General features: G+C 37.3%; 1 protein-coding gene across 1 annotated transcript in view; it reads left to right on the forward strand.

The window, feature by feature from the left end:
* The window catches only part of LOC130413555 (contactin-associated protein-like 2), a 252,047-nt gene that overhangs the window by 115,753 nt on the left and 113,082 nt on the right, over positions 1–23,212 (forward strand). Inside the window, exons 4-8 of the mRNA XM_056738847.1 lie at positions 7,589–7,736; positions 11,370–11,573; positions 12,710–12,894; positions 14,612–14,755; positions 16,484–16,742. Coding sequence (XP_056594825.1) covers positions 7,589–7,736; positions 11,370–11,573; positions 12,710–12,894; positions 14,612–14,755; positions 16,484–16,742 — 940 coding nt within the window. The remainder of the gene's footprint in view (positions 1–7,588; positions 7,737–11,369; positions 11,574–12,709; positions 12,895–14,611; positions 14,756–16,483; positions 16,743–23,212) is intronic.

Below are 23,212 nucleotides of genomic sequence, written 5' to 3' on the forward strand. Positions count from 1 at the left end.
TAATTGTACACACGCTTCAGACCTGATGTAACGTTAGGCTCCTGTAGAGATCCACCTGCTGCTCTATTCCTGCATAGCCCTGCTACCACCGACCTCGCGCTCAAAATAGTTGTATTTTAGTTAAGTTGATGTTGCTCTTGAGCAATAGATGAACAACAGTTTAATTGTATTTGGATACTAATGTATATATTTAACTTTGAGGCTATTTTGCGGGAGTTGCACCATTCTCCCACAGCCCACACAAATGTCTTACTGCCCACACCCATCAAATCTTGTTGCAAAACATTCTCTAGCTCTTATTTTATTTATTTATGACGCCATCGGCTAGTCGTCGTCGACGCAACTTTAATCACATAATAGTCTCAAAAAACCTGAGTTCATTCAACCCCTACTATGGACAAATGCATTATCCATCCATCCATCCATCCATTTTCTACTGCTTATCCAAACTACCTCGGGTCACGGGGAGCCTGCGCCTATCTCAGGAGTCATCGGGCATCAAGGCAGGATACACCCTGGATGGAGTGCCAACCCATCGCAGGGCACACACACTCACTCATTCACTCACGCACTCACACCCTACGGACAATTTTTTCCAGAGATGCCAATCAACCTACCATGCATGTCTTTGGACCAGGGGAGGAAACCGGAGTACCCGGAGGAAACTCCCGAGGCACGGGGAGAACATGCAAACTCCACACACACACAAGTCGGGAGCGGGAATTGAACCCCCAACCCTGGAGGTGTGAGGCGAACGTGCTAACCACTAAGCCACCATGCCCCCCCAAATGCATTATATTTAATAATATTATTTTGTACCTCAGTAATGCACTGTGAACCCCAAATAACGTGACACCTATTATAGCCCGACTGTCTCACCTTTATCTGTTCTAGCCATTTCCTGGCCATCCACTCTGAGTGCAACCTGTTCAGTTTTTATCCCTGAGTACCTGTCTGAGAATTGAATTTTGAATGGGTCCTTTTGGAGGCTTATACATTACTCAAACCCTTTCTAAACCCCTGCAGTTAATGGTGAATGAGCTTCAAACAGCTGCCATTTATACTGAATGAATGCGGACAGAATTTGTACATTTCCGCTCTCACGCCTCTTTAGTAACCACAGCTCTCCACGTGGTGTAATGCTGTAATCTCTTTATCAATTAATGTGGTGAAACATGCACTTAGAAAGGCTGTACAGCGAGCCTTACCCCTTACTAGGGAGCGAAAAGCCCTTTAGTTGTTTTACTCAGATTTTGGCCATTACAAAGAGCTCGTTGTGACTGCTGGGCTTTTATTTTTTGATCTTACTTAGATTTTTGAGGGGATTTCAATCGTTAGATGCCATGGACCCTCGATGTGAGGGATCCTAAAATTTAAAAGGATTAAATCTGTCTTTTATATACCCTGAAAATGTAATAATATAAATCTAAAATAAGTTTCTAATAAGTTACTTTTATTATACATTTTATCTTTTATATATAATGTATAATTTGTATAAATATAATAACTTCTCACTAAAATATGCTATTACATTTTTATTTATTTAAATTATTATTTAATGCACCTTATTAAGGCCTTTTCTCTTTTTTGCAGTTATTTTCTAAACTTTTCCCCCCGTCTCACCCTTGCGAGCCGCAGTTTTTGGGTCTTTTGACCGCAGTTTGAAAACCCCTGGTCTCGGATATTGAGTCCTGTCTACAAAGTGATAATTTTAGCAATTTAAGCGTATTTGCTTTTGTTTATCGTTTTACAATTTGTAAAAAAATATTATTTTTCACAACTTTTGCGCCTTCAATACTCTTAAGAATTTTTTGCTACCTATTAGTTCAAATTCGTTCAATTTCAGATAAGGCCCATTTCCCCTCAATTCATTTTCTTGCATTTCAAGACTTTCAAGAGGGCTTTCCAATAATAACGGTGCGATCCTCCCTTCACTATTGTCTCCTCCCAAAATATCAACAGTATTCAAAATGATCTAGAGTCACGTTGGGTTTGATAATTGGGGTGGAATATGTACAGCTAAACAGGCCACTGCTCTCAGTCTTGTGAATGTAAGCACTTGTGACTGTCTGGATCGAACCCTGTTGAACTACTTTGGTATTGTGGTGATAAATCATGAGCCAGGCCAACTGAAATAAAACCAGTCAAAACTGTTTGCATCCATAGTACCAGCCCTGTTTGGACAAAAAAGTTTTTCAAACAACAATAGAATTAGAATAGAATACTTTCCGTACTGGATTAGACTGGTTCAAGATATATGTGACTATTGTTAAAATGTGCAGGTATGTTTCTTAGTTTTGATACTTTGCGTTTTGGATGCCTGCAACCTTTGTAAACCACCAACTGTTTTTATTCAGAAATTTGGCAAAAAGGTCTGCATTTATAATCAAGGAGCACCAGGTAGGAAAATGAGAAATTTAGCTCTTAGTTATGGTATTTGACAAAGGTCAAAATAAATGAAGTCTGTCATTGAAATGCAAATTAACCTGACCAAATGAGACATTTCTGAATAGGGGCTCACATCAATATTTATACTTTTAAAGGCATGACCAACTAAAGACATTTTTTTTTCAATATTGCATCTTAAGTGAACTACATTGATCAATCCATTTCATTTTCAATTTTCTACATCAGCGGTTCTCTTTTTGAATCCAAGTCCCCCCATTGTTTTAAACAATATTCAAAGGCCCCCCCTCCCACTCACAAAACGGTGGCTTAGTGGTTAGCACGTTCGCCTCACACCTCCAGGGTTGGGGGTTCGATTCCCACTTCCAACTTGTTTGTGTGGAGTTTGCATGTTCTCCCCGTGCCTCTGGGGTTTCCTCCGAGTACTCCGGTTTCCTCCCCTGGTCCAAAGACATGCATGGTAGGTTGATTGGCATCTCTGGAAAAAAATGTCCGTAGGGTGTGAGTGCGTTAGTGAATGAGTGAGTGTGTGTGCCCTGCGATGGGTTGGCTCTCCATCCAGGGTGTATCCTGCCTTGATGCCCGATGACTCCTGAGATAGGCGCAGGCTCCCCGTGACCCGAGGTAGTTCGGATAAGCGGTAGAAAATGGAATGGAATGGAATTTTAGAGCTTGTCTAGAAAAAGATATTCATTATAATTACTTTTTATGAAAGTGGCTAAATTATAAGAAATATATATATATTTTAGTTTAAAAAAATTAATTTATTTTGCTCATTTTGTCAAATTTTAATAATCTTGAGGTCCCCTTAGAAGTCAGGTGGGGCCCCTTTGTGGGCCCCGGCCCCCCTGTTGGGAACCACTGTTCTACATTGTCCACTCTTAGCTCACTCTTTAGCCAGGCTTTACCCTTCTTACACAGTTGAAATGAGTGAGGCTTATTTCCACATGTCAGGTTTTCTCTTCCCTCAAACGTCCTTTAACTCTACCCCTGAATGGGTTTCTTGTCGCTTAAGTACGAAGAATCAGAGTGTCATTGAATTCGCTGCCCCTGTCAGCCCTTCACACATATGCATACGGCTGCCATTTTGACTGATTCAGCTCTGCTCTCGGCCTCAGAGAGAGAAGCTGTCTTCACCTCATCCGTCAAAGAGGGCCCCAAGTGGCACGAAAAGTACGAAGGTGCCAAATGCTCTCAGTTGGAGGATAATGGTTTCTTAAATACTGAATTGCGTTTTGCTTTTACTCTGTTGGCAGTGCGGTACATTGGTCTATCTCCCGTTGATCATGCCATAAAATGCGGTTGTGACTACAGAAAAACATTTACGTAAATGTCTATAAAACTTTTAGGCAAAGCTGTAATTGTGTAGTTTGTCGGACTCACTATGGGAAACATCTTAGTTTCTTATGCGCTCAAGTGAAAGGAGGCTTTTAGGCACGTTTGTTCACCGCATGATCTTGAAAGTACAACTTGGCCGAGTTACTGTACTGTTAAAAAGAACATATATATTTAAAACATTTGGATGTTCTTTATAAACATTTAATGACACAAAGTTTCAGATTTTTGTTTTGGGATAAATCTCTCATTATTTATTCTTGTGATAACAACTGGCTGTCTGAAAACTTTATTTTCTATAGCACCTTTCATTGGAGCATCTCAAGGGGCTTTACACAAAAATGCAACAAAAATAAAATACATAACTATAACACCCGCAAGACCAGCCTTGACCACTACACTTCCCAGGACTCTGTGCACTCACTCATCTACACTAATCAGTCTCACCTGCAGCCAATCACCCACATGGCATATAACTCTCACTTGTACCGTCATTCTTTGTCAGGTCTGTATGTATTATGTCTGTTTGTACTTCACCTGACTCTCCTTATGTACGGTGTTCCTAGTGCTGTGCTTTGTCCCATGTTCTCCTAGTTATTGTATGTTTCCCATGGATGTCTGTTAAATACCTTATATACCAAGTAAACCAGTTTCACTGTTGGATCGTGTCTGGCATCCCTGGATGTGGTTTGTTATAATAAGAATGCAGTCGTTTCTGAAAACCAATTTAAAAACCACAAATATCGCTTATCAAACAATATCCAATATCAAACCTTGGAATGCATCAATTGGCCAATCAGAATCAAGTATTCCAGAGCGACTGTGTAATAAAGAAAATGACCCTACGGTAGGTTGAGTTGGGTTTCTTCATGTTTAAGCCAACCACAGGTTGAAACCAACCCAGCGTTGTTTGGGATCTTTGACAAATAAATGTATCGGTCTCTACGAAACCAAAAATTGTGCAACAGCTTTATTGAAGCCAAATATGCTGCATTTTATTCTTTACACATTTTGTCATAGTTTTATTTTTATTTTTTTAATTTGACCAAAGTTCACTTGTCAGTAGAGGCCGCAACACTCTGCACCTGTATTTGCATAATAATTAGAAAATCAAAATGTGATGTGAGCCTCAACAGATTAATGCATTGAATCACAATGTGTGACAGCTGCATGATTCACTTTAATTTTGATTTAGGACCTTCTCAGATTTCTTTGGTCGTGTACTATGCTTTAATGGATTGCTCGGACAGGAAATGGTACCACAAAATATTTCCAGGTTCCCCCTGTCTTCAGATCCGATTATTACATAAGAATAAAAGGATGGCAACATAAAACAACAATAATGATGCCTATAAGAGCTTAATGGTTTATTTGGAAGCCGTCCATGTATCTTCTCTTAGACCACAGCAATATCTTAAACTGTCTCGGAAGATGGCTTGTAAAGAGATAATGATGAAAGCATTTGATGCAGAATAGTCCTCTTTATTTGTCCACACTTTTATACAAACCTTCTACATGCATCCAACAATTTGCCAGTGTTAAGTTTGAAGTATTGCTACCCACACACAATTACAGCTCAAGAGAAGAACATCATAATTCAGAAGTTCTAGTGTGGACAAGCAGCTTTCAACCAGTTTTGAAAAACAACATGTTTATTTGTATAATAGTTAGAGCTCTTGGGTATTTGATGGCCGCTTCAAGGTCAAGCAGTACCACATCGATGGCGTTCTTGTACAACTTCCTAAATTTGTTGCCATAATGATTCCTATCTGTATGTTTCGTAGGCTGGCTGCTTTTTTATCTGCTACGGAAAAGTTGTTCTTCTTCACCAAAGCGTTTTCTCACAGTTAGAAATTTCCAGAATGGCTGTTTAAAGCCATTAAAGAGAGAAGAAACCCGGGGAGTCTCTTGAGCTTTGTCACAAAATAAGTAAAAGCAACTTTAATTATACCATGGGAAACCAGTGAATGTGGCGCTTATGATAGTTACAGCTGGCTTCCTGCCTAAACCCAGACTCTTCGGCTAATGAAAAAAAGCCTCTATCTCCGTCAGGCCTTTGTGCTTTAAATTGTGAAGGTGCTTGATTAAACAACATGCCAGACAGCACAGCTCTCATGGTGACTTCGAATTTGGCCAACTAATTACACACTTGCTGACTGTTAAGGGTGCGGAGCCGGAATTAACCGCGACTCAATTGAGTCATTCCGCTCGCAAATTCAGAAACCTTTGGCCTGCGTGGTCGGCGCAAAGTGCGGATTTGTGCATATTAATCAGCTTTTCTCGACACAATGGAGAAAAAATGAGGTCAGCTGACATTTAAGATGTTAATTATCTTGTCTTCGAGGCCAAACAAATTTTGTGAGGGCATAAACCAGTTATATACATGGGCAGTGCTGGGGACAAAAGGAAATGTTGTTTTGGGCCCTCTGATAAGGACTCAATCCTTGCTTCCAAATTGGCAATCTAAAATAGTTTTGAATTAGAATAAGTTTGTCCCTAATCGTAATATGTTGAAATGAGTTTTCTTTGAAGTTGACATGCTGAAAGATTATATTACTCATATAACATAATTTAGTTTGTATGGGTATACAGTAAAAAACTTTTTTTTTTTTCAAAATTTATACAATTTTATGTTGGGGAATTTTCACATATTTTTAAACGTGGTGAAAAATGTCAAATTTTCGATATTACTGTAAATTTGCAAGTGTAAAAAGATGAAAAATATGTCATTCCAGGTTCTGCCGGAATATTACCGGATTATATTTACCTGATTTTTTACGATATACTGGAACACTCTCCTGCCGCGAACTAAAATGTATCCCAAAACAAAAATATCATAGTTTTAGTAGTATGCAGGTAGCCAAACTGGAACCCAGAGATTGTTTTCCTCATTCTTTGCTTTTATGAACCCTAATACTAAAGCTCATATCTGTGATATCAAGAAATTAGTTCCTTTTAACAGAGATTTTACATTACAATTTAACTTGATGTGAGATTTATTTTATTAATCTAAATATGAGTATCAGTCACATAAATCTAATTTTGCTTTCCACTTTGTATTATAGAAAGCTAAAGCAATATTTTCCAAGTACAGATTCCATAAGAAACTGTTTAAGCCCCACCGGGCTGGAATCACTGCCCTTAAGTAAAGCCCCTTATTGGGCCCGGGGGATGGGCTACATTGTGACCAGACCCCTTGAATTTCAGCAATGGCCCTGAAACCTCAAACAACTCGTAGTTTCTCTATCAAAATGCATTGAGGACTCCCCAGTCACCCACTACAGAGAACAGTAATCAGCACTTCAAACATTACCTCCACAATACACAGCGTCCAGTGTTGACAAGTTCAGCGTGTTCCTCTCAAGAAATCCTCGGTTATACAATAAAGTCCATCTAATGGTGTGTTTGAGAAGACGAGTTCTGTAAGCCGCATCATTTCAGCTCGGTGGTCCTGAGCTTCTTATCTCCAAACCCACATGCTCTCAAGTTCTCCACAGCTGAATGAGACTGCATCAATTTCTTGCTCCGCGTGACACAAGAAGCTGCGTGGGGTCAGCGTGATCCACAGAGCCGGACTCAGTTTTTTTGGCAGAATATTACGCTCTGCTGCTTTTGAGACAGGGCAGTGAAGAGTTTGATCAGATCACTCGAACATGCACTAGACCAGATACAAGACAAGATCTAACCTATATTCAGAAAATCTGTGTTATGCTTTAATATAACTCGATCATGTATAATGCACTTTTGCATATAGAGGAATTATGAATAAGGTATGAATATATCAGGCTGTCATAACAATAAAAGTGACATTTGTGAGATGTATTCATTTGTTGCATTTGTCTTACAGGCATTCATGGGTAACTCCAATACGGAGAGCGTGGTTCGGCATGACCTGCAAAACACAATTGTGGCCCGTTACTTGCGTATCATTCCCTTAGACTGGACTGAAGAGGGACGGATCGGCCTCAGGTTCGAGATCTACGGGTGCCCTTACTGTAAGTTTACACTCTTTAGAAACCATCCAACAACAGGTTAAACACCAGTTATTTTGTGAGCAAAAACAACCTAGTTTGCTTTTTAGAGGCAATTTATATGATCTTGGCAGCTGATGGGATTTGCATCTTAACAACTGCGCAGTTGAACATTTTATGTGGGCTGAACTTTAATATAGCTGGAACATTTGCTAAGCTCAGTATAAAAATCGACATTTTTATCTTTCCAGAGTATCTTGTCATACAAGGAAGAGCAATCCTAAGCTTTTTAGGATCACTGGGTGATTTATATCCACTACAAGATTGCAATATATATTCAGAAGGTTCCCAGTACAATTAAGAGAAATTGGCTGACACAACATATTTTGAAAGTCAAGGTCAGCTATCAATTTCATATACAGGGCAATCCGAGTTTTCATCATTTTCAAAGATGTACACTAGTATGCCAGCATGCTGTTTTAGCTGATGAGTAGAGAGTGAATTCTGTGTACTTAAAGAAATATGTGTCGTACATATCGTTGCTGAAGCTGAAGGACAACTGTTGAATGTTGTTATGCAAGCGTTATCATTTTTGAAAAGAAAATTATTTTTGAAATATAAAAGCATTCTGTTTTTCGGTGCCCATGACGAATCCATCATTTTCATTACATTAAGTGTTACAAAATTGATCTCGATAACAAATTTCAATTATCACCATCATAAACTTGATTGAAGAGTATCACAAGCAGTTTTCTCATTACAGTGATGTAATCATCCGTCATTTAATACCACAAAAGAAAAATTGCCTTGGCTTATTATTTTCTGAATCACGATTCTTAAGTTCTTCTATTGGTGTTAGTTTGTTTGTGTATTTATCTATTTATTTGCGTTGGGAGGGATATCTTCCTCGAAACAAATCCTGCACAGTGATACTTTTATACTGTCATTGAAATCTGTAGCTCAAAACGTGTTTATGACAATTCCAAAATGACGCCTTGTAGCTGTAGATACGTGTCAGTCCTCAAACAGATGAGGTGGCTTTGGCTTCACTGATTTTCCTTTCAAAAAGCTTCTCATCTGTGCTGGTGAAACCGCTCAGATTCCATCATCATCTTGTGCTGGTGATCAGTGATGCAGATAAAGATGTAATACATCCTACAAACTGTAGATGAAGGAGTTTAGGGACTAATAGATAAACATTGCTGGAACACCCTTCTGGGAAATCCCATTTTAGGAGCTGCTTATGTTTAAAAACATTCTAGCTGGTCATTCATTGGAGGAAGATCATATTGAACCAACAATTAATCATCTTGTCATACCAGTCCTGAGGTAGTCAAGCTCTGACTATGTAGCCACACCAAGAAAAGATATGATAACAAGAAAGATGACTATGAAAATATCAGCATCCACACAAATGCATCATAATGTCTTTATTCTAAGCTCACGTTGTAGTTTTACAATTTCAGTGCATAAACTTTTTTTAATACGAGTGGATTTTGTTTGGCTGTGAACGTCACAATTTACTTAAATGGAAAAAGTTTGTAACACTTCACCTTTATGTACATTATAAAGGGTTATGAAAGGGTATGATGAATTATAAATGTTCATAATGTGTGTTGTAATACATGCAAAAAGTATTTTTTAAACTTTGTAGTTAGAATATCAATATTAATTCAAACATAAATTCAATATTGATATCAGAGTTTTACACATTTATCGTGGACAAAAGAATTCACAGTAACACCATTATTGCGATTATGTAATCTTTTTAAGTATATATATTATGGTATCAGTAAAAATCTTGTTTAATTTGGTCAGTGAATCACACTTAAAATATAATTATAGGGAGGCAGAGAGAGGGTTTGGGGTCTCATAGTGATATATGGCAAAAAAATTATTAGGTGCAGGATAGTTTATGACATAACGAAATGTGTGAATAATGATAGTTGAACTGATTATCATTGTTATTAATATCACGGTTATTGAAAATAGTGTTGTAGGGTGACAACCCTACTTCATAGTTGTTGTTTATTAACTATGACTTCTACTTCACTGTTTGTTTAGACGCAAAAGCAACCAACCACAGATTTTCTTTTGTTTTCACGTGTTTCTTTCTTTAGCAATATTTTATTTCATAATAGGAGACTTGACGCCAGAATTTCTGCTTATCCAAAATGAACTTCCTTGAATGCATCTCAATCTAAAGTCTGTTTATCTGATTAAAAAAATTAAAAGAAAAAGTAAAATGGCTCAAAACAATATAGTTTGCCTTATCGACAAACTACATTCCACGTTTTTATGCAATATACTTAAGACAGTCCACAGGGTGCCATCTAAATAACCAGCAAATGTCCAACATGAACCAGTTAATAACCACCTTGGACCAGCTATTAACCAGTTTCCACATTCCAACTCTCAGCAACATGCTGAATTTTCCAACTGGGTTAGTATTAAAAAGCACAAACATATATTATTTGTCTTTTTTCACCTCTTTATACAAGAAAATGCAACGAGCGCTGAGCGAAAATAATTGCGATTTTTGCGCTGAAGGAATAGAGAGTCCTTCTCCAGCAGCAGAGAGGGAAAGAATGGGAGTTAGATAAGCAAGACCTGCGGTACAGATGAAGCACAGAATGAAAATGGATGCAGTGCTCTGACCTTGTTGATCGGGCGAGGACGGATGAATGCATTTGTGATGGAGGTGAAGGGGATTGGCAATGGAGGGAGAGAGAGAGCAATGGGAGAGGAGTGGTGGAGCGGTGGCCAGACACAGCACACATTCTCATGCATTAGTGTAGTAATCAGTCCCCAGCAGGGTGCATGGAGAGAATTGAATTAATTCCATATGCAGACAGTACTCTAGACAAAAACACACACACACAATTGCGATACATACCACAGTCCCCTGGTGATGTCGTGCACATGTCAGATTACCCCGAGACTGTATTCTTTCCCGCTTTGTCCGTGTTGAACAATTGTGGTGTTTGCGTCATTTCAAATAATGTTGATTGAAGCTGATGAATACAAATAGATTTTTATGTGGCATGGGAGTACAAAGAGTAAGATCCATTGAAATAATAAAAAGAAACACTTCACACATAAAATTTACCTGCTGGTCTTTAAAGAAATTCGAAACCTGCTGAGGATGGAAAGCAACTCAATGTTGTGTGTTTATTTTCTATTTCCCAGCAGTAGATCTTGCTGTAATTACCTGCTAATATAAAGAATGAATGAATGATGTACGAAGCAGTTGAGTGCCCTTGAGAACTGTTAGTTTGCGTAATATATCCAAAGGCTATGCGGTGTCAGGAGTGGAAATAAAACCAAGAGAGCGAGACAAGAAATTTACATTCATAACTTCCGGTGTGTATCATTCAGGGCCACAACAGGGATCAGAAATCCTCCAACTCTGTGCAAAGGCAGAAAGGCTTTGTCAGCAGGTAATTGCCAGCTGCGATTTTCTGCCTCCTTACTCTAGTTTATCACCTGATCCCAGCTGCTGTTTATCTGTGAACTTCCATGCTTTTGCCGAAGCGATCTGGAGAACACTCGCTCAACCCATCATTTAACCAAAAATGGCCATGACACCCAGTCACCTCTGGGGTGCTGATGTATATTTTTTCTTTTCTTTTTTCTCTTTCTTGTGGCCTTCAACAGGGGCAGATGTGATTAATTTTGACGGGCAGGGGGTGATCTCTTACCGCTTCAAAATGAAGAAGATGAAGATTTTGAAGGACGTGATAGCTCTGAAGTTTAAAACATCAGAGAGTGAAGGGGTGATTCTGCACGGAGAGGGTCAACAGGGGGACTACATCACTTTGGAGTTGAGAAGAGGCAGACTTCTGATCCAGATAAACCTTGGTAACGCTGAGGAACTCTTAGACCTTTATGTCTGTGAGATTTGTTGTGAAGTATGTTGGTATGTTGTGTGTGTGTGCGTGTGTGTGTATCGGCACTGTGTGTATTTGTCCTTATTTGTTTACTCAGCTAAGCCCAATACCAGTTGACAGACTGCTTTATGCTGGTTTAACTGGTTGACAAAAGAAAACTTCATTTATCTAGTTTTTGCTATAGTAAACTGTAGTAAATTGTATTATAATAGTAAGCATATTATAGTAATTACAGCTCTGTAATATAAAATGGCGGGGGCGGCAGAAAAATACCATAAAATAAGTTTTTCATGTAAAATTACGGTTTTCAAGTTTTCTTGTACATTTTATAGTCTTTTTCCGTAATTTGATTGTTTTTAACTATATTCGGCTGTAACACGATCCTGTAAAAAACCCACATTTGCGGCAAGAAAAATGTCGTAAAATAACAGTTTTTTACATAAAATTGATTTTTTTTAATGTTTTTTACCATATAAAAAAACTGTACATTTCTGTAAAGTTACAGATTTTTCACGCATAATGGAAAACTTGTAACTTTTTTAACAGTTTTTACAGTGTACGTCATGTGGTGAATTGATAAACTGCACAATAGAACATTCTATAATTTACTCAAATAATTTAAGATTTACATTGATAAAGTTGAAACATTGCAGTATCTACGAATTTACTAGTATACTACAGTAAATGCTATAGTACACTGTAGTATTTTTTCATGTGGGTTACCAAGTTAAAAGAGTTTGGGGAGAGCAGCATCCCAAAATATATTCAGCAGGATACCGTGATATTAAGTATGTTAATACCGTAAGAGCATCCTTAACTTATAGATGGACTTAAACTTGATGTCTTACGTTACGTTATTGATAGCTTGATCTCCATAAAAAATAACGTTTCAAAATTCTAGACAAATAACTGAAACATTCATCAAATATTTGCAAACTCAGGATATTTTATATTCGATGGACATATCATATCACATATCCACTCCTCGAGATAAATGCATGTGGCAGGAGTTGCTTCCATCCATAAGTGTCCTCATGTTTCACCGTGAAGGAGAAGACGTCATGCGTTTGATATTGATGATGATCTCCTCTGTCTAATAAACCGCAGGCAGTAATCAGTACGGCTCCATCCTGGGCCATACGTCTGTGACCAGCGGCAGTCTTCTGGACGACCATCATTGGCATTCTGTTGTAATTGAGCGCTACAGGAGAAATGTCAATTTTACTCTGGATCAGCATACTCAGCACTTCCGCACCAACGGGGAGTTTGACCACCTTGACCTGGATTATGAGGTACGACTGAGAAAGTGAATGATTTATTGCTTTGAACTTCATTTCACAAGCAAGAGAATTATGGGATGCTAAAGATGAAGGTGCTTCAGAAATGTAGCATTTTTAGGGTATTGGAGATAAAGGAATAGTTCACAGAGAAATCCACATAGAAAACATGATTGAATTATTAATTTTTGAAGGAACTTTTCCTTTAATTTTCTCAAATAAAGTTTCATTGTACAAGGATAACACAGCATGGATTATGTGATGATAAGCAGGGTAACTTTTGAGAAGTCCAGTTTGATCTCAGTTGGATCTTCTCTCATTCCCACAAAGACCCAAAACAATCCTTCAAGGATTTCTGGAGGATATCAGTCACACAGTCCCAAATGAGCTCATGCTTGTTAATATCACACTTTTTCGCAGGGAGATGCCAGCTGTGATGAACTTTGTTTTTCATACCTCAGTTTTGAAAATGACATTCACTTCTCGCAGTATTAATCCAAGCCAGTAATGTGTAGCAGGATGTTAAAGTTATCAAACAGAAATAATGCATATTAAAACGCACTGAAGAGAAAAGTTTGGGAAATAGATTTTCGGCAATATAAATAATATAGTCTTTGAAGACACGCTTATCTAAAGCTTGGTTGGATGCTAAAGGGCTTGTTACAGCTCAGTTGGTCTAGGACAAATTGACCCCAATTAAAGGGAAAGTGTCTGATTAATTGAGCGGAGAAAGATCCAAACCATTGAGTCGTTTTCTCCTGGAGCATGCTCTGAATTTACAAACAATTGCATTTATCGACTGTTGTGTTTAGGCATCTTTGTTTGAGGAAGTTTAGGGGAAGATGTGTGTCCGTGGGAGAGCTGTATTGCTCTCTCAATCTATGAACCATCACTCAATTTATCGCAGAACATTATGTAGTAACAAAGGATAAATCATATATAGCTCTCTACGTGACCAACTGATCATTTTTTATGCTAAAAACTGTTTTACATGTCAAAGTAAATTTTCTACCTATAATTATATTAGCAGGTATAATGAGTTTTGTGTTAACGCTATAACTAAATGTAGAAATTAGAGTTGTTATTGTTTACTGTAGCGCAATGTACTGTGATGCATAAAATTGTAATATGTATTGAAGCTCTACTGCAATTTCTTGTACGCTATGACCTATGTTTAATTCTATTGGTTGAACTGTTAATATGTGACCTGTGTCCACATGTAATGTTGCATGTATACAACACTTCGGGAGACGTGAACAACTTAGGTCCAGAAGAACTTTCAGTTTTCAAATATTACACAAATGTGGAACAAAATACAACCTACAGCACATTTGCATCCATATCAAAATTTTATATATATGTATTATATATATGTAAGAATCATTTCTGAAACCGGAAGTACTTTAAGACCAGTGTTTACATCTTGTGAAGTGGTCTATAGTAGCCCCTCTCCGGTAAAATGACATTAGTCGTGTAATATTTCTAGCTTAAAGTTATAATATACAAAACATTTTTTTACATTAAGACCAAGCAAGTCACTTATAGCAATAACCATATTGAGGTTCTGACCTGATCAGATCTGCTTAGATTTTCTGAAATCTGTGTAGTATTAGTACATTATAATAACTATCATGTCATGTTTATGTATAACATGTCAGCATTGTATCGTAATGCATATAAACAGTTTTTTTCTGGCTCGTCCCTTTGAGATGCTGTGATTTTTTTCTTGTAGCTGAGTTTCGGAGGAATGCCTTATTCTGGGAAGCCAATCTCTGGAGCCAGACGAAACTTCAAAGGATGCATGGAAAGCATCAACTACAATGGAGAGAACATCACTGACCTAGCCAGAAGAAAAAAACTGGACACCTCCAGCTTCGTGAGTCGATTTCCTTTTTTATATACCTTAGAAACCATATCAGAGGGAAGTAATCAGAGTTTGATTTTTCAGTGCATAACTTTTTCTGGTCATGACAGTTTTGCGCATATTTAACATGTTTTTGTGGGTTGTTTTGCCTGGAGGGTTTTGTGGAGGTGTGTGACCATGAAGTGCTGGAATATCGCTCAAGCTGTGCAAGGTTGACAGCTGAAAATGTAAAACGCATTTCACCTGCCTTGCCTGAGACATGATATTGATGGAGCTTGCATTTTAAACCTCATGTCTATATGCTGTATGGATCAGTTTCATTTGTTTCAGAGTGCTGATGAATGTTAACCATCTGCTCGGATTTGATGGCTGATGCAGTGATAATAATCAGATTTTCCAATTATATTAAAATGGATTCAATAATGATCTGATATGCATATTGTCTTTCTATTGGAATTGTAAAGCGTTAATGATTGTTTCTGATAAGTCAATACAAGTTATATTTATTATTAGTCAAATAAAATCTTACCTTACACTTAGTGATAGGTTGTCAGGCAAGCATTAGAAATGTGAAATCTTATTTAATCACTTACTGTAGGAAGTCATTTTTTTATGATCATGACATTCGGATGCAGTTTGCCACAAATTTTCATAATTTGATAATAATGATAAAAAGAGAGGAGTGCATTAAAATTAAATGTTTTGGTTCCGTTTGTCTGGTATTGATTTTGACAAAAAGACAAATTGTGCTTGCTGGAAAAACTCAACTTTAATGAACACGAAAGTAGTAGCTGGTACAGGGTTCGCAATCCGACTTTTGAATAATAATAAAATAGCACAGCTCTCCTCTGCTTCAAATTTGACATGTGTCCACCAAAGACTCTGAATTAATATTCTGGATTATTTTCAGGGTTGATAAAACACGGCACACGGGGGCAGGTTCTCTTATGAAGTGTTGAAAAAGGCTGAGTGCACTTTTGTCATTGTGGTGACTAAGTTCTCTATATTTAAAATGATGATGTGCATTTGGTGCCTTAAAATTACCATTTAGAGGGGCGTAAAGCTGCAGAGTTATGAATAAATGCACTTGGCCTTGGTTTCATGCCCCTTCTTTCCAGTTTAAGGTTGTGAATTCTAGGATGCGGTTTGAACATGCTGTAGCAGCAGTTTGGGAGATCTTTCTATAAGCCCATGTTCCACATGAGAGGGCTTCAGCCATTTCAGACACTTATTTAGTTTCTGGTCATCAGGGTTGAGCAAAGTCTGAATCAAAGACCTGGCTCCCTTTCAGTTCACAAGTTAAAGGGGTTATTTGAATTGACAACACCCCACAGGATGTTAAATTATATTTTTGAAAATGAAGCATTCCTAAACCAAGTGCAATTTAAAAAAGGAATATTATTTTATAAAATACTACGAAATAAATAACATTATTATTATTATTATTAAATATGCTTTTAATACTACTACTAAAATAATACTAGTAATACAAATATTAATAACATTTTTTTTTATAAATATATAATAAATCAATTATATATTTGCCAAAATAATATAAAAAATAAAGAATGTACATATATTATATATTGATATAGTATATACATTCGTATACAAATTGGTAATCATAAATGCACATTTCTGTAGATGGAATTTCTATGATGTTATAATCTAACCTTTCATTACACTTGAATTCTTACATAAAGGCTTTTAATTGTAACGAGAACTCTTCCTCATTTTCAGCGGAACCTGACCTTCTCTTGCGTGGACACACACACGTTCCCCGTGTTTTTCAACGGCACCAGCTTCCTGCAGCTGCCAGGCAGAAGAGACCACAACATGGTTTCTATAGGTTTCCAGTTCCGAACCTGGAACCCCAGAAGCCTGCTCCTTTTTAGCTCCCTGGCAGACGGAATGCTGGAATTGGCTCTAAATGATGGAAAAGTCACAGCGCACATCAACGTCACCCAGCAAAAAAACATGCGTGTAGACCTTGCGTCAGGTGAGCCCTTATTCTGCCCCCGCGCACTGATGTATGGCTGCTTACATAGATGTCTCAAAGGTTTCATCAGTCTGTTTTTTGAGTTGTTGTCTTTCAATCATAATAACCGGTTGTTGAGAAATTAGTTGTTGAAATTATGTTACTTAGTTTCTGTGTGGTGATAGAGGTCTTCCAGCAGTACAATCGATCTGTACTCATTTTAACAATACAGTATAATCAATGCAGAATAATGCAGTTGTTTAAGTTTCATAATATCCCAGAGGTAAATTGTATAGCTTTTCATAGATGAATGGAGTTCTTGGTAATGTTTAAGTATCAATTTTATCTCAGACTTTCTCCTACATGTACATTTCCTCAGAGGAAATCATATAAACAGATGAGACAATTATTGATTTACAGTTTATAGTGATGAAACGAATGTGGACGGCATAGTTTGGATACATTTGTCTTGAAGGAATTGGATGAGAAATGTTTCAACTCTTTATGAATCTCCGACTTTGAATTGCAGTCTATGATGTCTTGATATACCTGACCACAGTTTATGACATAGTTTGCATGTTCAGAAAACACAAATGTAAGATATCCAGAGTCTCTGTCTTATTGCTGTCTATTAAATCTTGTTGCAGTCCAAGAAAAAAAACAACTAAGATGTATTTATTTGTTAATTTAATTTGACATCGGCAATACAGAATAGCTTGTATACAGTATTTACTATATATGTATTTCTATAAATTGCATACAGAAATACAAGGTGTATATTTTGGTCAATTTTTTTATATATATATACATAAAGCAGAGTTTTGGCCCAAAGACGCCTTTAGACATTCAGGGCACACTCTCCAAACTCCTGTGCTAATAGGCCATTAGGAGGAAGGGTAGTTACTCTTACATTGTTAACCTCAAGGCTAATTGGGCTCCAGCTGTTTGGAATCCTTTATCGCTTTTAAGAAAAGCAAATTGACATCGCATTGAACTTATGCATAAGAGTCAGGTAAGAACTTGATGGACTTCCATAGTAAGGGGTCAGCAAAACTATGAGATAAATTTGTGATGGGTTGTGGTCAGGTCTAAGCTAATAGGTCTCCACAAATCAGAATTTCGAGCCGGTTTTAAGGTTTAGCATGTTATTGGATTAACTGGATCAATGGTAGACAGTCTCAGGTTTTAAGGATTGATATATGCTTGATGAACCGTGGAACTGCTGTGGTATCATTCTTAGTTTCACTCTGTTGCTGTTTGATAAATCATGCTGCATTTGAGAACATCTGTTCTTGATCCCGAATTCATTCATTATTTCTTTTCCAAAAATCCCAGTTTACATGTTCCAATTCAACACTGGTTTTTGCAATTTATCATGTGTAGTTAAGCATATTCATAAAGTTTTGATCAATCTTAGTTTTCATTTCTTATTTTGCTACTTTGTGTATACATTACAGATGTTCCCCCTTTCTTAGAAAGCCTCGGAGAAGAGCTTCGTCTTTGAAGCACATTTTTTGTCAAAACAACATTAAAGAGCTTTATACATGTGGCTGCACAACGGGGCTTCTGTAGTCAGTCAAACTTGGGCTATTAGAATGCAGATGGTCTCCTTTTTAGAGCTTTGAGTTTTTATCCATCTGTAGAGACTCATTAGCTGTAGACATATTATGAATTAATAAATCATTGCCTCAGTCATGCTTCGTGATGAAGATCTCAATGCTGAGGTCTTGCTGGATTGAGATCACACTTGATCAGTACTTTCATTGTGTACAATATTCTCAAAAGTTCACATCTAGAATGTTGCATGTTTTTGGAGATCCGAAACAAGGTTGTTTGTATTGACCTTAAGTTGACGTTAAAGAGGCATTGCTTCTCTGATGCTGATGTTCAGTAGGTGTTATGGCCTGACCAGCTGAAAAGTTCACATGTCCCCGTTCAAACTATCAAAACAGAGCAGTAGACTTCTGGCTGAACCAACTGCTAAACCAATTAGGCAGCCATCAAAGGTTTGGATCTCGGTAATTGGAAGTTTCTTTGACCCCAGATGCCTTTCCATTGACCGGAGATTTAATGCTACATTCAGATCAGAACGTACCCAGTGTCTTAAATTTACAGGATATAGGAATGATCAAATCATCAACTAGGCTAAGTTCATATAGCAAAAGTTCATCTGTGTCATATTATTTTCTTTGCAACTCAGCCTGTGCGCCTGCCGGCTCTGTCCATTTCTGGTTCGGGTCAAAGGTCCATTCTGCATGTATTGAGCTGCAAATTGGCTTTGGGAAGGTGGATGAGAAGTAAATGGATGAATGGAAAAATTGAGCGTAGTCTGGCTAATAGGCAGCAGTTAAGTCAGATTCCAGAGGGGCCGTGTGTATAATTGCCACAGCTTTCTGATTCCACCAATTCATTGTGTTTTCAGCCTACTGAGTTAAATCCAATGAAGCAGATTTTCGTCATCTTTTACTTTAATCACTCAAGATTAATGGCCGACATGTTGTGTTAATTGACATGGGAATTACATCAGAAGTGACACAGTGTGGAGAATCCATTTATAATGGGTGGGAATGCTAGCAATTTAGGGAATAGGTTTTCCCTGCTGAGATTCTCTGCTCTTTTTGAGTCCACCAAAAATGCATCTGAAATACAGTATGCAGAGCACTGTTAAAAGTACACGATGAGCAGGTGTTTGCAGGAGCTCAGTGGCAGGCTCACACAAGGGATTGTGGGATTGACAGTGGGGTGGAGGAAGTTGACAAACTTCATGCAAATGAGAGCCAAAACATCGGGCAGTCTCCAGTCGCTGTGAGGTACAGTACAGTAAAGAAAGTGAAGTCATGAGTGTTTTAAAATCTGCTAGTAGTTCTGAAGTTTCTGGAGGTTTCAGTGCATAAATGATGTTATTATACTGTATATTACCATGTTAATTGTAGTTTTTTATGTACTGTTTGCGTGCACTTAGTGGATAATAGAATAACTATTCACCCTCAGGCCATGATGATTTTTTTTCTTCGGTAGGTGTGGTCGACTTTGAGAGGCAGATCCAAATAGCAGATACAGGCAACACAAAATTAATACCCATGGTTCCTATATAGTGAGGTCTTATTAAGTGAAATGATTTAGGAGTAAGGTTTACATTGTTCCCCTGTAACAATGCATATGGATGCATCTGCATATTGATCATATTCATATTGAGTCATATTGAATCACACCAAAGAAAATCGCACTTACAATATAAACAAACACATCCCATGCAGTTTAAACTGGAATTCATTAGCATTAGTATCTACATGTATATAACATTTGAACTCTAAAATGTCTGAGAAAAAAAATTATTGGCTCTTACACAAAAATAGAACTTATTATTGTATTGGTAGGAATTTTCTTGTTTTTCAATGCTTAATCTTTATCTCTCGGGAGCCAATGGTAAGCACTGATTACTTTCTTGAGTAACAGATAATTAGTTGGTGTTACTGCAGAGTTGTTTCCATGGTAATCTTGCATGCCATTGTCAAGAGAATAATGCAACTTTAGAAATGTTCCAATAAAGCATGAAGAATCGAGTGAAAATATGTTTATTCTTAATGTTTTGTTTGTATTTCCACTTCTTTGCTAATGAAGCTAGCTAGCGTAAGTCAAATGTTGCTGTTTACGGTGAAATTGTTTATCTTCATAATGATACCGTCAGGAAATGGACGTTACATTTTGGACAAAAGATGCTAATGCTCCACTTTTATATTTAAATTTGTTTTTCCTCTAATCACTAGTGCTTTTATATGTTCTAAGCAAAACTAATGGGTATTCAGAGCATTGCTGCATGTTCAATTACTAGCAAAATTGACAGGGCGACTGAAAATTGCCAGTGATTTTCCACTCATGAAATGTACGCCTGTAGAACAACACTGACAAGTCATGTCGCTGACAGTTTGATGAATCGCACCAATCACAGACCTGTTCCATTGTGTTAATGGGATAATTTGGAAAAACCTTCAAGTTGTCATGCTTGGTGGCTTTTGTTGTGCTCCCTTATATGCATTCAGCTGTTCTTCTCTGACTCCGGCCAAGGTCTGATACCTTCAAGGCATATGAACTCAGAAGACTCTGAGGAAGGAAAGAACTGCCGATTGCCTCGCACAGTATTCTATCATATATTGATCCTGCTTGTTTAAGTGAATCTGTTTTCTTTGGAATTTATGAAGCCCTCTGGCACTTATGAGTTTGAGTTGACTGTGAGCTTTGGTCTTAAATATTTGGCCCTCCGAGGTAATTCGAGAGGCTTCTTCAATTCAGGCGGAAGGCAATTTACCAACCTCATAAACTGGGACAATATAACATTATAAGCATAGTAAGGTATAGTGTTTTTCCTATCATTCCCTGGGGGGACTCCATTATTGCTGTGCTTTCCCATTCAATATTGAACTTTCAGCTTCACGAAGGAAGTTAAGGTGAACAAAAAATTGGATTTGTTACGTGCTATTTATTACCTTGGTGAAATGACACATGGAATTGACGGTTTTGTGTCGGTTACAACCTTCACTCTTGGTCAAAGGTTCTTGTGTAAATGTTTAAACAACCGTTTGTCTGTGGTGACAGTGAATATTGTTATTGGTTTGTATTAGATTGTATTACTGTCTTTGTCAAAGAAAGCCCTCAAATTGAATATATTGTTGACACTTAATTTTTTAAAGGTTACATGTTAATTTATAAATATTCAATTATTTATTCATTTAAATTAAGTTTATATATTTATTTATAAATATTTTATCATATATGTATTCAAATATAATATGATTTAATTATTTATAAATTTGTTATAAGTATAATATTTCTAATATATATAATATGCTTTTGGACACATGTTACTTAAAAAGTATTATTATTATTATTTGTAAAATTATTCAATAACTCTTTCCCACTCTTTATGTCAAAAAGGTTTGTTAGTTTTTTGTGTGGGATCACAATTATTCATTTTATAATAAGGCGTACTATCTAAAAATATTATTATAGTGTACCTTTACACATTTAATGGTCCTAAAGCAGCTACATGTGTGTAGTTTGAACTTATTAATAAATCAAATTCAATATAGTACAAGGAAACAGTTTGGATGGACAAATACATTTAGTAAATTTATATGACCCATTTCCCAGATCTGCGAGTACAGAATATCAGATTATATTTTATCAACAAAAACGTATTATCCCATGGACTGTTCACAATGGTGTTTTAGATCCAATCAAAAACTGGATGTTTTTGCTTTTCTGAAAACTCCTAACGCCTGGTTTGTTGCAGACTGGCTTCAGAGGCATGTATATTTAATAGACAGTGTCTCCAAGTGATGGAAGAGATTGTGGGTAGACCGCTGAACTGATGCACGCACCCATTCCTTAGGTCGCTCAGGAGAGGTGATGTTTATTTCCTGTGCTCTAGAAAAAAAAATCAACTCTGAATTCCAAGTCAGTGAATGAACATGACGAATGATGCGCAATAATCCATTGATCGTTGTGATGTTTGCTCACAGCAGGCCTAAATCGCTCCCTAACAGATTCTTTGCACTGTTTGCATTCCTTCATGTTCGCTGAAGCGAACAGATGTCTCCGGATGCCTTTTTGATCAGTCGTTGTTCTAATCTCATCCAAAATTTATAATGCTATCAGATAGAAGATATCTTACCCGTGGCTTTCTCCTGTACTTATTTTTGCAGTTTCCTGTGTGAAATGACATGTTGTGTCAGCTATTCTCTGCAATGATAGTATCTGTTAAGGGACAGCACACGTTCCACTGTTTTATTGATGTGTCTAGTTACTCACTTCAGGCTATTGTGACTGTCTAAAAAAACAAGTTTAAAGCAGCTTGGAAAGCTCAAAAGCTTTGACCCGATGAACCTTGCTTAACCTTGTCTATTTTCCAGCGGAAACACAGGAGGTTTGTCTATTTCTGAGCCACGGCCCTGGTTAAATTTTATCAGTCAGAAATAAGCTGAGCTCCTCTCACGCTTTCCTGTTCCCTTCAGGGCGGCGATGGCTTCAAAAATCAATGTGATATCTGGAGGTGACTGGGAGCAGAGAATATCAGTTTTATCCCTCAGGCTTCTGCTGAAATATCCAATGTTCTCGACACAGTTCCACACAGCCTTTGACATGCGCAGCTTTCTTTGTGGCACTTTTTATATCTTCCCCTCAGTTACTTTTGCTTCCCTTTAATTTGTGGAGTTTCTTTGAAAAAAGGTAAAAGCAGGGACTTAGTTGAAAGGTTTTCTAATATCCAAGAGCAGCTATGAAACTATAGCTTTAGGTTGTTTCTCAAGTGTACGCTGGGAGTTAAAGGGACAGTTCACCCAAGAATAATATTTGGTAGAATGCTTGTAACCAAACAATTCTTGACCACAATTTACTGCCAGAGTAGGAAAAATTGCTTTGAACTTTATAAAAGAAATGTATATCGATTTGGAACAACCTGAGGGTGAGTAAATGATGAGAGAAGTTTCATTTTT

Source organism: Triplophysa dalaica, chromosome 23 (genome assembly GCF_015846415.1).
Source record: "Triplophysa dalaica isolate WHDGS20190420 chromosome 23, ASM1584641v1, whole genome shotgun sequence".
Lineage (NCBI taxonomy): Eukaryota > Metazoa > Chordata > Actinopteri > Cypriniformes > Nemacheilidae > Triplophysa > Triplophysa dalaica.